General features: G+C 36.1%; 3 protein-coding genes across 5 annotated transcripts in view; all 3 read right to left on the reverse strand.

Moving 5' to 3' along the window:
• The window catches only part of cops9 (COP9 signalosome subunit 9), a 7,073-nt gene extending 3,979 nt beyond the window's left edge, over positions 1-3,094 (reverse strand). Inside the window, exons 1-2 of the mRNA XM_024279578.2 lie at positions 2,897-3,094; positions 2,442-2,514 (exon numbers count right to left, since the gene is read on the reverse strand). Of these exons, the coding sequence (XP_024135346.1) occupies positions 2,442-2,514; positions 2,897-2,959 (136 nt within the window). The 5' untranslated portion in view covers positions 2,960-3,094. The remainder of the gene's footprint in view (positions 1-2,441; positions 2,515-2,896) is intronic.
• Positions 3,095-4,430: 1,336 nt separating this feature from the next.
• otos (otospiralin) lies at positions 4,431-6,947 on the reverse strand. The gene is made up of 3 exons (XM_024280438.2): positions 6,608-6,947; positions 6,313-6,336; positions 4,431-4,807 (listed from the first exon to the last, which is right to left on the reverse strand). Exons 1-3 carry the CDS (start codon positions 6,660-6,662, stop codon positions 4,620-4,622), a joined length of 267 nt encoding a protein of 88 aa, XP_024136206.1. The 5' UTR covers positions 6,663-6,947; the 3' UTR covers positions 4,431-4,619.
• Positions 6,948-9,803: 2,856 nt separating this feature from the next.
• On the reverse strand, positions 9,804-15,031 carry apodb (apolipoprotein Db). Of its 3 annotated transcripts, none has more exons than XM_024279621.2 (5): positions 14,875-15,031; positions 13,921-14,048; positions 13,722-13,843; positions 10,279-10,364; positions 9,804-10,205 (listed from the first exon to the last, which is right to left on the reverse strand). In XM_024279621.2, the coding sequence occupies exons 2-5, from the start codon at positions 14,035-14,037 to the stop codon at positions 9,985-9,987; spliced, it is 546 nt and encodes a 181-aa protein (XP_024135389.1). In that variant the 5' UTR covers positions 14,038-14,048; positions 14,875-15,031; the 3' UTR covers positions 9,804-9,984. The 3 variants fall into 3 exon arrangements, with proteins under 3 accessions (XP_024135389.1, XP_036073378.1, XP_024135390.1); XM_036217485.1 differs by having other exon boundaries at positions 13,921-14,051; positions 14,875-15,005; XM_024279622.2 differs by having other exon boundaries at positions 13,921-14,128; positions 14,875-15,003.
• Between the last annotated feature and the right edge of the window lie 1,209 nt (positions 15,032-16,240).

Genomic DNA, 16,240 nt, shown 5'->3' on the forward strand with positions numbered 1-16,240 from the left:
AAAAAAAAAAAAACTACATCCCCCTCTCAACTACTCAAGACATTCTGGAAGCTCCACGTGAATGATGTTCCTTCACATTTAATGAAATCTAAAAGTTTGTGCCCTGAAGAATTAAACCCAAACTTTTCCATATCAGAGAGAAAAATGGAAACATCTGTTGGAGTTTTGCAAAAAGGATGTCGGTATGAGAGCTTGTGGTGTTAGTAATTAACTTTTTAAAAAGTCATTAAAAGATTTAAATCTTCTTTTAAAAATGTGTTCCAGCAAAAAGAGTAAAACCAGAAACACGAACATCTATGTTGGTACAAAGCTGGACTGAATACTGGAAACAATATTTCCATCAAACAAAACAAATATTTAATGAAAAGAGTGAATGTCTATTAAATAACTCTTGGAAGGGCCTTCAATTCAAAGGGGACTGAAAAAGATCAGTCATCACAAATGTGCAGTCAAAGGTTTGCATCTCATTTGGTTTCCATCCTGCGGAGCATTAATTAGACTGCTATAATAAGCAGCAGCCACTGACGTCTTTTATTTTTAAGTTATATAATTCCTAACCCTCTGTGATCAGCGTGCGCACCGATCAAAGCTCGCATTACAGCACGTTAATGGCGCGCATTATTGTGGAAGAGTCCTTTAGGGTCTGAGTTTGAGAAGCTTTAACATCCCCAGAGATCCCATCATCTAAAGAGCATCCGTGTGGCTGCAGATGGGTTTGAAAGCAGCTGACTGGCCAAGTGTCCCACTGAGTTCGAGTCTGGCTTGTGCTATAAACTCACTTTACCATCCTCATTCACTCCCCCTCAAACTGCTTTTAACAATCAGCTCTTTTTTTTCTAGGTCATGAGCTGCCGAGCCAAAACCGTTCTGCTGGGAGCAGCAAACGGATCCGCTCGGCGCTGCTGCGCCTGTGCACAACTAACGAGGAGAAACAGCGTGACTAAAGTCAGGAACTTTAGGAAAACTTTTGTTAGTATGGGGTTATTTATAGCAGATTTATGCTTTAAGCTGCACTTCTTTAATGTGACCACAAGGGGGCACCATCTCCAGATTTTTGTGAGCTGATCACAAGTCTGGATGATTGGATTTGGAGTTCCCTGTTATTCACTCAAACCGTTTTCATTTCTGTTACATGTTCTCGGTTTATTTAAGTGTCTTGTTTTCAGTTGGTCATCTACTCTCTGTCACTCTTTTGTTGTCTCCTCCGACGGACGTTCCCTCCAGGACTGAAACTCTGCTAAAGACCGAGAAAATGGTGCGTTCACGGCCCGCCAACTTTAGCGGGATTCATGCAACTCGCAGCATGCGCAGTCCGTCCTGCACACAGACGCTTTAAACGTTGCAACAGCGACACCAACAATCCTGCTTATGCACAATTAAGCCTGGCCTGCGTGACTGCTTTTAGCAACCCAACCTGTAACGGCTACCTGATCCGTCCCCCAACGCGTGAACATGCATCTAGTTCCACTAAAGCCTCTTATGGTCAATAAATGATGAGGCTTTTGGGAGAAATGTTCATGATTTGATCTTTTTATGTTTGTTACTTTCTTCAAACATTTAATGCTTCTTTAATTTTATCCTTTTATCCCATCATTAATGTTGTTTTTAATAACAAAATTGAGTTTGAAAATGGTGCTATAAATGAAAATATGACTATAAGGGATTATTTGGTTCTAGTAACGAAAATAGTGTTTAGAAATTGTTTAAAAAAATACGTAAAAAGATCCTCTATGTAGAGGAGGAGGACATGAGGGAGGAGATGCAGAGGAGAGAGTTAAATGGAGACAGATGGCGCCCCCTAAAGAGACGGATGGCCTCAGGGCCACCGTATCTTCATCAGCAAATCTCTCAACGCAAAAACATTTTAAAGATAATAATAAAAAAATCATTACATTTTAGAAATCAAAACAGAATACCAGAAACCAAAACACAAATGACAAAAGTAATTTCCATAAAACAAAACTAAATGTTGAAAAATGAAACACCAGAAGCGGTTGGTACCGTGGGACATCGCTGATTGGATGATTGTATCCAATATCACTTCATGCCAAATAACTTTCAATTGAAATGATGGACAAATGTCAACATTTGTTTTTATTTAATATTTGTTATGCTTTTTCTGTTGTGATCTTTAAAATGTTTTGGGGTCAAAATATTTGATTTTTTTTGCACTTCAGGGCCACTGTATAAAAAAGACTTAAAAACACCCTTGTGATGGAAACATTTAACGCAATGAAAAACTGAACAGTCTATTTTTAAAAACAAAAAATCTTCAAAAAGTAAAAAGATCCTAAGAAATATGATACTGAGAAGTTTGCTAAAATGACAACCCAAAAAATTGAAATAAATAAGGATGATGGCATCATAAAAAGCTGAATTTGTTTAAGGTGCTGAACATAAACTGTGGAGTTTGTTAAGTTTTATTAAAATCTGAGCCTTACCATTAAAGAAGTCTGAGTGTACCGCTTTCTCATTGGCTGCCAGATCCATCAGCAGCCCGCTGCTGCCCCCTGCCTGTTAAGATAGCACAGTGCAACGTGTCACACGGAGAGATGGAACCACTCTGATCAAACCTAATTCACTCAAATTATTATTATTATTATTATTAAGAGTAATGCACATAATATGGATTTTACATTGTGGTTTAACAGCTTCTTGTTCCGGTTTTGTGTTTATTAAAGCGGGCCGCAGAGTAAGCCGGTAATGATAATAATAATAATAATAAACTTTTGGCTTCAAAAATAGTACAGAAAGGGATTAGTTACAGATTTTTTTTTTTTTACTATAAATTTAAATAAAACTGTACGGCGAAAATTAACGGGCAGACATATGTTCTCGTCGTTTAGCTAGCATTAGCAGCAGCATCGTAAACATCGCTTAGTGAGTTCGGACCGACCTCGTCCAGATCCACGTACGGTCCAGCTCCTTCAGGGAACATCTCGTCCACCGCAGGTTTCATTTTAATCTATATTGTGTATTTTTCTTCAGAAATGTTCATTAAACGAAGCTTCTGCTTTGCGTTTATCCCGCAGAGCCAAGCTAGCGGAACGGAAATAAACAAAGCGCGCGTGCCACACTAATGAGTGTCCGGGTTTGATCACGGACTCCTGAAAGGTTCCGCTCTGCGAATATCTTTAAAATGCGTGTTTGGTTGAATAAATCTGAGCCGTAGAAATTTATATATGTACTTAAAAATAAAACTTACGCTTCCCTACTTTCATTACCTACGTTTGAATGTATTTTTAACCAACTGGGGAGAACTCCTTTGCAAAAGAGGTTTGAAATTGAAGTGTCAATGGGTTTATTGTGGTTAAACAAAGGTAAATAAATTCATTGTGCACAATAAAGCTTAATTTATTTCTATATCATTTATATTGATGTAAAGTTAAGAGGATAAACAAAGTTTAAGTTGATTAAAAATTGTTTAGATAAAGATAGTTTTAGGATCAGCGCAACACGTAAATCCTTTCATTATTATTTATATTTATTTTTTCCTTTCTTGTAGAAATCCACTATAGCAGGAGTGTCAAACTCAATCCCAAAGGGTGCCAAAATCTAAAACACAACTTATGTTGCGGGCCGAACAGGATAAACATTTATGGAACACTCTAAAACTTACATTTTAAAACTTTAAAACCGTAACTTTTTGACATAATTATGAACTAGATATATACAGTTACCTGCAATTATGCTAGTGTGAATGCTGTAAGCTGTATTTTGCCGCTAAAGATGCTACTGCTGATAGCAGAAGATGCTAGAATTGATAGCTAAAAATGCTGAAGCTAATAGCAGAAAACATTAAAGCTGATAGCTAGCTAAAATATTAATTAAATGCCAAAATAGCAGAAAAAACTGAAAAAAGCATAAATTATCCAAAACAGCTAGCATGTAGCTGAAATATTAGCTTAACTCGAAAATAGCCTAAACAAATAAAAAAAAGCCAAAATGATCTAAAACAGCTGGAGTGTAAATACTAGCCTTACTCCAAAATAGCCTAAAAAGCTTAAAAAGAACAGCCTAAATTAGTCAAAACAGCTAGTATTTAGCTGAAATATTAGTTAGACTCCAAAACCACCTTAAGAAGTCTTAGTAAATGCCAAAATAGTCCAAAAACTAGCAGAATGCCAATTTTTAAAACTTTAAAACTGTAACTTAACATAATTCTGAATAATAAAAAAGCAGGAATATTATTCCAGAATAAATCAACTTAAACCTTAAATAACTTTCAATATTTTGCTCTCCATAAAAATATATTTTGTCAAAATTACACAAATTAGAAATAAGCGCAAGATAACATCGGGTCGTTAATAATAAAATAAAACGATCTGGAGGGCCGGATAGAATTACTTGGAGGGCCGGATCCGGCCCCCGGGCCTTTACTTTGATACTTTTCATTTTACATATTAAAAAAAAGAAAAGAAAACAAAGACTTCAAGTATTTGAAATTTTATTTGTATTCATTCCTATTATTTTACTGCACCTCATTAATATGTTCTAAAAAAAACTACATCAAAGCTTTTCCCATCTTTCACAACTACATAAAATATAATGTAAACTAAAACAAACATTTGACTTGTATCCCTTCCATGTCATTCCCTTTCCCTTCCTGCTGGACCATCTTAATGCTCATGTCCCTCGTTGGTGTCGTATCCCAGGGTGTCCCGGAGGTGCTGGTGGGCGAAGAAGGCCCGGGCCATCTCGTTGATCTGCTCGTAGGCCCCGATGGATTTGAAGTACTCCACGTAGTTCCAGAAGTCGGAGGTGGAGTAGGGCCAGTAGGGGTCAGCAGGAGGTTGCTCGTACGGCACTGAGACAAACACAAGTAAAGGTCACATTCGTACATTTTACTCAAGGAGCCGATCCAACCAGTTTGAGTTCCACAATATGGAAACCGGAACGGTGGACATTACATCATTAGAGTGATCGGTGGAAACACTAAACTCTGGACGTGTTGACACAGCAGGGATTAGAAAAACTGTTGTTCCAGCAGATTGACAGAACCACTCCTCAGCTATAGAAAATGCTTTTGTTTTCATGCTCCGACCTTTGAGACGAATTCCTTATTCGGAGGAATTCATTGTGAGGAAAATGTGACTCATTTGGATGTGATGGTTGCTTCTGGTTTGCAGATCTGGACTCAAGACGAACATTCTCAATTAAAAAATGGTGAAACATACAAAACGAAAGCTAATTGTTAGCTTTCTTCATTAAAAAATCATATTTTAACTCCAGACAAAAGGAGCATTTTTAAGGTTTTGCTTTAACCCTTTAACTACCCAGAAAAACAAAACAAACAAAAAAAGTTATGTTACGGAGCCCCTAAAGGGACATTAAAATAAAATTTAAAAATGGAGATGAAATTTATTATTTTTTTCTAAAAATAATTAGGAACTCCATTAAAAAAATGAAGTAAAACAAATGAATTAAAAAATGAAGTTAAAAAGAAGAATAAAAAAATTGAATTAAAAAAAAATCTTAAAATACTTAGTGACTCCATAAAAAAATGAAGTTAAAAAAAGAATAAAACAATTGAATAATGAAAAAAAAAATTTTTTAATACTTAAGGACTTAATAAAAAATGTAAGCTTACAAATAAAAAATGTCTAAAAATATGTGGGGGTTCCGGAAAAAAATTGAAGTAGAACAAATGAAGTTACAAAAAAAAGAATAAAAAAATGAAGTTTTCAAAAAAAAAAAATCTTAAAATACTTAGGGACTCCATAAAAATTTTAGTTTACAAAAAAAAATGTCTAAAAATACTGAAGCAAAAAAATTGAAGCAAAAAAATGAGTTCTGGAAAATTTTTTTCTAAAAATTAAAGTAAAAAAAATAATAAATAAAACAATTTGGCTAGTGACTGATGCACACCAAATATTAACTGTTGCACACCAGTTACTATCTGGTGCGCATTCGTTACTAACCAGAATGATTATTTATTTAAGTATCTACATTTTTGGGGAAAAACATTTTTACTTTCATTTTTTTTTTATTTAATTTCCTTTTAGGGGCTCCGTACCTTGGAGAGCAATACACACAATCAATATTTTTTAAAAAATAAATTGATTTCTAAATGTTTCCCACCGTTTGGTTAAGCAGGCAGTTGAAGGGTTAATCAGAGAGAAAAGATTTGATAAAATTCATTAAAGAAGTAAAAAAATTACCAACTTATAGAATTTCCAAATGTTTCAAATGTTTCTCATATGTGCTGCAGATTGAACCTTTCAACATAACAAAAATGTCACAGAGAGGAGTGATGTTCCAGCCAAAGGTAAACGTTGAAGGTTCATGTGGGATTTGTGGGCGGAGCCTCACCTCCTTCTGGGATGACTCTGGCCTCTGTGAGGAAGAGGAGCAGAAAAAAGCAGTTTTACACTTCCAGACATTCCACAGTTTTCCGTGAACAAAGATGGGATTGAGGTCTGCAGTCAGCAGGAGCTCTGCTCAAATATTGCTGCTGACTGTGCACACAAACACGTGGAGCTCACAGACGCGTCTTTGTGCACGATTTTAGACACATTTAGCGCTTTTTTAGGCTGAAAAATACTTAAATTCATTTGATTTAAATCAACGATGAATGACAATAAGAGTTTTAAGGTAAAAGACTCACCGCTGAGGCAGCAGGCGAAGAGGCCGAAGACGCCGAGCCACAACAGCAGCTTCATCTTCCACTGCTAGGAGAACGAAAACCCCCAAAATGTTCCTCCTGTCCAGAGATTGTTGAGAGAAGTTTTGGACTCTCACCTGTGAACGCCTGTGAAGCTGTGAGAAGCGGCGGCGCTGCTGCTGCTTTTCTGGGGTCTATGGCGAGGGGGGGGGGCTCACGAACGCCACACATGCCCAGATCCTCTCTGATCACGTTTAACATGCTGCTCAGTGATGATCTACTTTATAAATCTTTTAAACTTGAATCATTTTTCCAGATTTCTGCAGAAAATGAAGCTCAAAGCTTTGAATTTTTTAAAAAATGTGATCAAAACTTTTAATTCTTGTTTCTAAATTCAATTTTTGCAGATAAATCAAAAAGAAATGTTCACTTTTGACATAATTCCACTTAAATATTTATCAATTTCCCAGAAAACTTCTTTAAATTCTTGAAGATAATCTTTCACACTTCTTTTAAGGTCGATGACAGAAATATTCTGGACCAGCCGGTTTGGTGACATAAAAGTGTAAATTTCCATGTTTGTTTAAAGATGTTTACCAGGTTTAAGTTTGGCTTCCAGGACCTCAGAGTTCTCTGAAGCCGCTCCTGTTTCTTTGTTCTCCATCTTTATCAAACTCAAGCTTTGACTGACATCCCATCAGTGTGTTTAGCACCTCCCTGATCCCACATAATGATTCTTCCATCGCCGTGTTTGACAGTAGATTCAGAAGAAACTCTTTTTTAAATCTGCAGCTCGGGTGAATAAAGTTTTCTGATGAAACTTTTTGAACTTGAAGGAGTTGGTCTTCTTCTGTGACGTTTATACAAAGGCGAGATGAGGAAAAGACTTTTCTAGAGCGACGCAGGTCACATGACCTGTTGTATAAGTCGAGAGAAAACAACTTTTCTGATGAGACAAATCCCAATTGGACTTCACTGTCGGTTTGTGCTCATATTGGACTCAGAAACAGATCAAAAATTCATTTTAATTTGAATTATTCTTTGTTCTGAAGCGAAACTCAAAGTGGTGAAGTTTGGCGTGAACTCCGTCTGTCTTGACTGTGAACTTCAAACTTTCACTACTTGTTTTGTAGATTCCTCAGAGTAAAAGCTGTAAATACATTTCATTTTCTTTCTGTATAACCAGTTTTACATAACCTGAACATCAACCGTGTTTAGTTCACTCAGCTTTTAAATCTAAAGGAATCACATGACTGTGTGGTTCTGTCTGAATCAAGAATCTCAGAAAATCAGAATCTGTCATTTGATTGACAGATTCACTTCTGCATTAGACAAAAATACATGAATTAGTCGTATTTTTCTGGATTTATCAAAAACTTTTGATACAGTCAATCATACGATTCTTCTTTCAAAGTTATAGAAATATGTTTTTTATGAAAAGTGGCTACAGAACTTCTATATTTGCAATAGATCTCAGTTTGTTTCTGTTAATGTAATTTTGATAAAGCTGATATACAGTGTGGAGTCCCACAGGGATCTATATTAGGGCCAGTACTAGTTTAATTATACACAAACGACTTGTATCTAATGATCTTACTCCAATAATGTTTGCAGATGACACTACTTTATTATGTAATTCACAAATGAAGAATTATCTGTTTATGACGAATGATTCAGGATGAACAAAATGTACGTAGTTAATGCCAATAGACCTAGTGTAGGTAAACAGAATTAAATGAGGGTTTGTGTCGACAGGTATGTGTATGTATTTGTGTTTATATGTATTTAATATTTATGTAAAAGATCATTTTCATTTTCCTTGTTTGATATAGTTTGATTTAATTTTGTTGATTTAGAAATAGGGGCAGATAATATAAGTTTTCTTCTTTTTGCTCCTTTTCATTTATTTTATGTTTATTTAGAATTATTTCAATGATTTGTATTGTTACTAAATAAAATAAAATAAAAAACAAAAGTAAATTGATAAAAGAATTACATGATTTTTAGTGGCAAATAAACCTTTTCAATTAATTTCTAAATCAAAATGAATTCGACTGAAACTGCATGTGTTTTATCTACAGAACGTTTGGGTGTCATTGTGGATGAATTGGAAAGAACATGTTGAAATAAGTACATTTATTGGTATTATATGAAAAAAATCATTTTTTGAATTCAAAATCTATTTATATTGTTAAATCCTCCTGGATCTGTCATATTGTAATACTGTGTGGGCGAGCACTCTCCCATCTACTCTCCACAAAACACTCAGGTTTGATAAGAATCAATTCATAAAAATATAAATCGATTTAGCACAAAAACGCTAAAGTCTGCTAGCTTGATGCTAACGTTTAATAGAATTTACCATATGAATTTTCCAAAGTTGTTTTAAGGAAATACTTTTTAAAATAATCCTTTTTGGTCCAAATCACAGTTTTTTGCTCATTCTTTCTTCTTCTTTTGGAATACTGTGTACTGCTGGAGCGCGATCGCCACCTGGTGGCCAAACTGAAACGTCCTCCAGGAGAAGCAGAACAATGAATCGGTGAGTCCAATGAAATAGTTTCAGGAAATTATTATTGATACTCAGCTCTACAAAATAGTGACTGAGCAAAAGTGTTTTGTTCAAATTCTAACTCATTTAAAGCCACTAACTCCCTCTGATCATTTATTTCTCAGAATTAATATTCTTGATATTTATAACATTAATATCAATCAAATTTGAAGTTTTATGTATAAAATTCCGTTCAATAGAAATGACGTCCCTGATATTTTGTTTTACTTTAAAATTCATCAATATAACACCCGTCGATATGGTTATTTTCATGTTCCACAGTGTCTTACATCAAGATTTCAATTTAGTTTGTGATTTAGAGGCTGATAATCGTGGAGTCAGTCAGTCTCCCATCTGGCCATAAACGGCACTTTTAAAAACATTTAAGGGAATCCCTGATATTAAAATGATTGTATAATGAAACGTTAATGTTTTTTAGTTTGTTTTTTAAGATGTTTTTCTAATTGTGAATGTATAAAACTGTAAAATTGTATTTTATGTCAGTTTTATTTGGAGGTGGAGGTTCTAATATCAGCCTTTATGGGTTTTTGGCACTTCCTGCACCTATTTTATGTATTTCTATACCTGTTTTTCTTTATTCTTTTTTTGCAATGTGTTGCAAAAGAGCAAATAAATAAAAGCAAAAAAGTTTATTCATGATATTTTTATTTGATTGAAATCATAAAAGAATTAAAATTACAAAGAAAAAAAATGACAGCAACAATTTGGATCCAGGTGTGAATCTGTAATCAGATTATTTGGTTTGATTCCTTCTCGGCGGACAGGAAGTGGAAGGCAGCAACAGGAAGTGGAAAGCAGCAACAGGAAGTTAGCAGTTCTGAACAGTGGGCTTCATCCTGCTGATGTCGATCCCTTCTCTGACCAGCAGCTCTTTGGCGTACAGCACGGTGGCCGCAGACGGCGACGGCGAGCGGGAAAGAATCCAGGCGTAGTCGATGTGGAAGAGGTGGAGGAAGCTGGTGCACGAGTACACCACGGACAGGCTGGTGTAGTCGGTGGTCAGAACCCAGTACGGGGCGTACGGCGTGACTGAGGAGAACCAGAGCGGAGAGGCGTGAGTGAAAGGCGGACGGAAAGTCGACTTCAGAGGAACTGGACTCACAGTAGGAGAAGCTGACGCCCAGCTTGGCCGACTCCCTCGTGTCCCGAACCACGGCGGTTCCTTCTGCTGTACTCACCTTCTCCTTACTGAAGCAGAAGGACAAGAAAACTTCAAGTTTTTAAGATGAAGCTAAACCTCTAGAATAATACAGAAGAATTCCTGCGTGTAAATAATCCTGAATCTCCTTCCTGCAGTCAATCACATGAGCAACAAAGAACCCGCCAAACCGGAAAGGAAACAATCAGCTGCTGTTATCACGTTTATAAACGCTGATAAGGAATGTGATATCCTGCTCCTGTTAGTCAGAGCACGGACGGATCAAAATGTACAAAATGTGCAGGAACGACTCGGATGTACCACAAACACGAAGGACATGGACTCTCAGGTTTGGTGAGGTTTCATCTGAGTCACATGAGCTCCGTGATCCACTTTAAAATTTCTGACTCAGTCATGGAAACACTTGAAGAGAAGATATTCAGGAAACGTGGACTAATGAAATCAGAGACAGTTATAGTTTAATTTAGACATCACCAAACTATAAAAATAAGGACAAACTAGCCTGATGCTACGTTCACAACAAACACAATCTTGCATTTGGTGTTCACACTGGACAAGCAGGGAGGGGCTTCCTCTTCTTCTACTGTTTACTAGATGTCCACCATCTACACTTGGAAGAGGTTTGGTGTGAAATGTCGGATCTGATGAATCTCGCTCCAGAGTTTTTCCTTCACAGCTCTATTCCGATATGTGAAAGACTCAGAATTCCACTCGAACACAAACTGCAATTATCAATTTCTCCTCCATAATCAGTTTTTAAATGGTTGGTTTTTCTGTGATTTCAAAAAAAAAAAAAAACGTCATCCATATGTTAATACCAAATCCAATTCCCCAAAGGTCAACAGGTCAAGCCCGAAATTGATTGTAAATCTACGGCAAGCAAAAGTGATCATAAATCGCCAGAAAAACTGACATAAAAATTGTATTTTATTCATAAAAATGCCACTTTTTTAAGTACTTTCTAAAAGTAGCTCACAATTCATGTTTTCTTGTTATGTCCCATAACATAAAAAGTAGAGTTTTATCCCATACAAAACTGTGTCAATTTTATATTGTATTTGTTTTACTTTTATAAAAACATTTTATGCTTAATATTGTATTTTATATTGTATTTGTCTTTTAACATCCTTGATAATGCCTTTAATATTGCATTTCTTTTAGAAAATGGTTTAAATGGTTAATGTGTTTATAATGTTTAGATATTATGTATCGTTTTGTAAAGGACTACAGATGGAAATTAGCTACTAAGCTACAATCTGATGCTAGCGTGTTTGCTTTTTAAGCTCAATGCATTTGTACACTGTCCTGATATGAATAAACAAACAATGTAACAAATATTTGTAAAAACAAATATAGGTGAAGAAGAAGAACAAAAAAGAAATGCTAGCTATAATTGAAACAAAACCGTCGTTAAAGTTGCATTATTATATTTATTATTATTATATTATAAAACTTATATTATTATAAGTGTGTGAAATTTGTTCTCCACGTTTGACTCCTCCCCTGGGGGAGTGGTGAGCTGCAGACACAGCTGCACTCAGGAACCATTTGGTGGTTTAACCCCCCAATCCAACCCCTTAATGCTGAGTGTCAATCATGGAGACACTGGGCTCCATTTTTAGAGTCTTTGGTTTGAGTCAGATTTGAACTTTGAACCCTGCAGTGTGAGGGCGGACACTCTACCACAAGGCCGCTGAGCTGTCCTAATACCTGACTTGGCTAAACTACTGTGGGGCTTATTCTTTTTATTCAAAAATGACGGCGTTTTTGACGCACATTTGTGGCGCGGTTTTGAACGCACTAAAATGACGTTTTGGTTGCGCGTTTGTACGCGATAAAACGCCACTTTTTTGCCGTTTTGAAACAACACAAAACTGCATAAATGACGCGCTACTTTTAAAACTTGGCATTTTTGATGGTCAAATACGCCACTTTTCCTAGCGATTTATGACACCTTTAGCTTGCCGTACCTTGAAGCCCAAAATGCGCATAAATCAGTGTTTGCGTAAACTTTTAATCAAAAACGGTCGCAGTAATGCTTGTTTCCAAATGCAGCTTCACAATTGTTGGCACACGCCCAGAAGAGATCATTCCAGATCTGGAGATCAGCTGTCAATCAACAGGCCACTCCCTGATTGAAAGTGATGCTGTTAAGAAAGGTCACCTGAGTGCAGACATTCTGAATGCGTAACCACGGAAACACGTGTTCGGGTTAGGAAAGTTCACCTGAGTCCAGACATTCTGAATGTGTAACCACGGAAACACGTGTTCTGGTTGTAAAATGAGACGTCTGAAAGGCTGTTTAGACCAGCTTCAAACAGGAAGTCTGTGACAAACTTTGGATTTTTATATAAATGTTCTATTTCTGGAGGTTTTGGAGAGAAATCACTGAGTTTCATGATTCCTTTCAGAACATTTTCAAATCCTAAGTGATCCTGCCGGATCTGGACTCTGAAGGAAACTCTGAGTTTTGCATTAAAAACAGGATTAAACAGATCTCTAATGATCTGTTTATCATTTCTGCCACTTTATGGCTTCATTTCTAATTATTCAAATGATTCTGTTTTTGTCAAAATAACACATCAATTTTATAAAATGTTTTGCACTAAAAGTTTGAGTTCTTGAATAAAAGATTTAATAAAAAAAAAAAAAACCTAAAGAGGATTTTGATCTCAAGGTATAAAAGCAGTTTGCCAACTTAATTTTCATAAAATCAAATTGATTTGGAATTGTTATATATAACAATATTGTTATTGTTTTTTTGTATCAGATTGTTCAATTTAGTTCTCTTTGTTTACTTACTGTATTTTATTTATTTTATTTATTGACAGAGGTCTGTTACCGTCTTGAATAAGCCCAGACGAGTTTCTGTAACACACCATCACATGATTTCACTTTTGTACTTTTTTATTTTTTTTTGTCCTTTTTATACGTGTAAATAAACAAATCAAATCAAAAAATAAGATGTCAAATATTGTTATTTTTTTTATTTTATTTTCAAATTGTTCCCAGTGATCCTTTAATTCTGATTATACTTTTTTAAGCCAAACACAATAAACTTGTGTCATTTTTGAGGCCAGAGTTAATTAAAATTCACATGAGTTGTGGGCGGGGCCTTCACCACTACCCATCATCCATCTGTTTGTGTGCTCTCCTGCTAGCTTACAACTCCAAGATAACATTAGCGGTGCAACAAAAACGGCGACAAATATCGGAGCGATTCCAGGATCTATTTGTCCGTGAGTGGATGAATCGGAATGGGGCGGAGCTTGTACTTGAAGCTTTTTCAACTGTGTTTTTACCTTCTGCTCCAGATTTACAACAATTTAAATAAATAAAATAAATTTTCTTTATGTCATCTGATTATAAATCTTCTTCATACTCACTAAAACTGCGAGTTCAGGACCCGGATGGTTCCGTCCCTCCTGAGCGAGTAGTTGGCCTCGATGCACGTCCCCTTCTCAAAGGATGCTGGGAGTTTCTCGATCTCGTACCACTTCCCCAGGTACTGTTCAGGGACAGGAACATGTCAGAGCTGCACGTGTCTGTGAGCCGCACACGTGTGTCCGTCCAGGTGAGTGTTACCTTTTCAACCTGGAAGTTGGGCTGCACTTGAGGCGACGGACAGGGTCCCCAGTGGAAGGTCTGAGAGGAGGCGAGAGGAAGCAGGAGGACGAAGACGAGGAGGATGATGGAGGACATTGTTGGAGGAGCTGCAGGAGAAGCAGGAATGTCACGAGTCGTCGGAAACGTCTGATTCAGCTGAAAAATCGTCTCAAATGATGAAAATTCTCTGAATTTGAGCAAAAATAAAGGAAGATTTTTATGTAAATAAAGTCCAGTGTTTATGTTTGTTGATTTACTGTAAGTTTTCAACCATTAACATGATAATTCTAGTAGATTCTAAAGGAGAAAAGCGGCTCAACGAGCCGCTTTTCTCCTTTAGAATCTACTAAAATTATCATGATAACTGGTGAAAACTATTAAAAAAGAAAAGAAAATCTGTTAGAATTACTATTAAAAAGACATAAAAACTTAAGAAATTAATCCAAAAAACATCAAATAAAAGTTGCAAACTATTTCAGGAACAAACGTATCGTTTCATGACCTTCAGTCTGTATTTTGGAGCCACTCTTATCTCAGAGTCTGACTTTTGGCCTCGTTTAATGAGGCAAAAATCCAAAAATAACAATAATGATTAATAATGTTGCGTCCAGACAAACATCCCATTTAAAGGAGAACGTGTTGTACAACAGAAAAACATGAAAACTATCCGTCCGTGAGGCTTTTCTTTTGTCTTCTAACCGGTTCTTCCGGTTCCAAACACCCACAGAAAGTTCTTTTCTCACAATAATTCTGGAAAAATCCATTTGACATCTGAGAATTCATCTGAACATTTAAAACTCAGTAGATATTCATCATTTTTGAACGACAAAGTTGAACTTAACCCCTAACAATTAAATTATTTTCACAGGAAAACCCGATCCTGTCTCCTCATTGCGCGCGCGCGCTTCTCCATCCTCAGGTAAAAGTTCTCACCTGGGGGGCGTCAGTGGGGCGTCAGGGGTCCGAGCTGCTCTGAGGCTTCCAGGTGAGTCCGCGGGCTCGCGCTTGTGTCCCTGCAGAGCGCGAGGCGGCTCCTTAAATTGGATCACGCGCGCATTCCTGCTGCGTAATGACACAATAGAAACTGTTCTGTAAGCGCGCGGACGCGCACCACGCACGCCTTACGTTACGAAATGAATTTGTGTTTTGATCATCCTGTAATCATCGGTTTCAGTGATTATGAAAAGTGTTTTATGTAACTTTAACTTTAGTAATCATCAGAAAAGTCATTTGTTGCGTTTTTGGAGACAATTAAGTTGATTGAATTTGATTTTAAAAATATTATTTATTTTTAACAAATTGTTATAAAACTTATTTTTTTAAGATTTAAAGAAAACAGGAGTCACGTGACATGAGTTGGCTCTACAACAACTAAAACATATTTTCTAAATCAGATATTTTGATTTATATGTGTCGACATTTCAATGTTTTTCAACCAAAAATATCAGATTTGATCATTTTTTTATATTTTGCTTCAGTGATTTTAACCCTGGAATACTTTGGCTGTAAAAAGTTACACCATCACTTTTTGTGGGTAATTTTTATAATAATTAAAAATATTTGGTTTATGTCACAAAATGGAAAATTAACATTTAGCAATATCCTAAAAACACCTTTAAAAATTACAGAAAAAAATAGGAATTTAAGAAGAAAAATAAATAAATAAATAAATAAAAATGATACTGGAGAAGTTATCCAGACACTCAGAAAAATGACACATATACAGACACATAAATACAGACGATAATTTTCTAGAGTTAATGATGCTTTGGGTTATTTTTTATTTTTTAGAATTTATACTCCCACCGTCCAAAAACATGCTTCATAGGTTCATTGGTGACTCTAAATTGCCCCTAGGTGTGAATGTGAGAGTGGATGTGTGTGTGATTGCAGCCCTGCGACAGACTGGCGACCTGTCCAGGGTGAACCCCGCCTTCACCCATCAGTAGCCGGGATAGGCTCCGGCACCCCCGCGACCCCGGAAGGGAAGAAGCGGTCAAGAAAATAGATGGATGGATGAATTTATAGTAAATCTTTTTCCTTTAACCAAAGAGTTTCCTGTCCTGCATATCTGAGTCTCCAAAACATCATTTAATTCTTTAATATGTTTTAAATCAGCTTTAAAATCAGGTTTTCAAATCTCAATGTTAGTCTGTTTCTACAGTCGACTTTATTCCAGTTTTGGATTTATGGAGGTAAAATGTGTGAAACCCCCAAAATATACTTTATAATAACAATAAATGTAAATAAACATTTTTTTTTTTTTGCTATGGGAAACTTTTCTTTTCATTTCTTCACA

This window comes from Oryzias melastigma, linkage group LG20, assembly GCF_002922805.2.
Source record: "Oryzias melastigma strain HK-1 linkage group LG20, ASM292280v2, whole genome shotgun sequence".
In the NCBI taxonomy this organism is placed as follows: Eukaryota; Metazoa; Chordata; class Actinopteri; order Beloniformes; family Adrianichthyidae; genus Oryzias; species Oryzias melastigma.

Coding starts and splice junctions, on each gene's coding strand:
- otos (XM_024280438.2), bottom strand. CDS start 6,662: ATGAAGCTGCTGTTGTGGCTCGGCGTCTTCGGCCTCTTCGCCTGCTGC. Junction 6,337..6,607: donor CTTCGCCTGCTGCCTCAGCG/GTGAGTCTTTTA, acceptor TCTTCCTCACAG/AGGCCAGAGTCATCCCAGAA. Junction 4,808..6,312: donor CAGAGTCATCCCAGAAGGAG/GTGAGGCTCCGC, acceptor TGTTTGTCTCAG/TGCCGTACGAGCAACCTCCT.
- apodb (XM_024279621.2), bottom strand. CDS start 14,037: ATGTCCTCCATCATCCTCCTCGTCTTCGTCCTCCTGCTTCCTCTCGCC. Junction 13,844..13,920: donor CCAACTTCCAGGTTGAAAAG/GTAACACTCACC, acceptor GTCCCTGAACAG/TACCTGGGGAAGTGGTACGA. Junction 10,206..10,278: donor GGGCGTCAGCTTCTCCTACT/GTGAGTCCAGTT, acceptor GGTTCTCCTCAG/TCACGCCGTACGCCCCGTAC.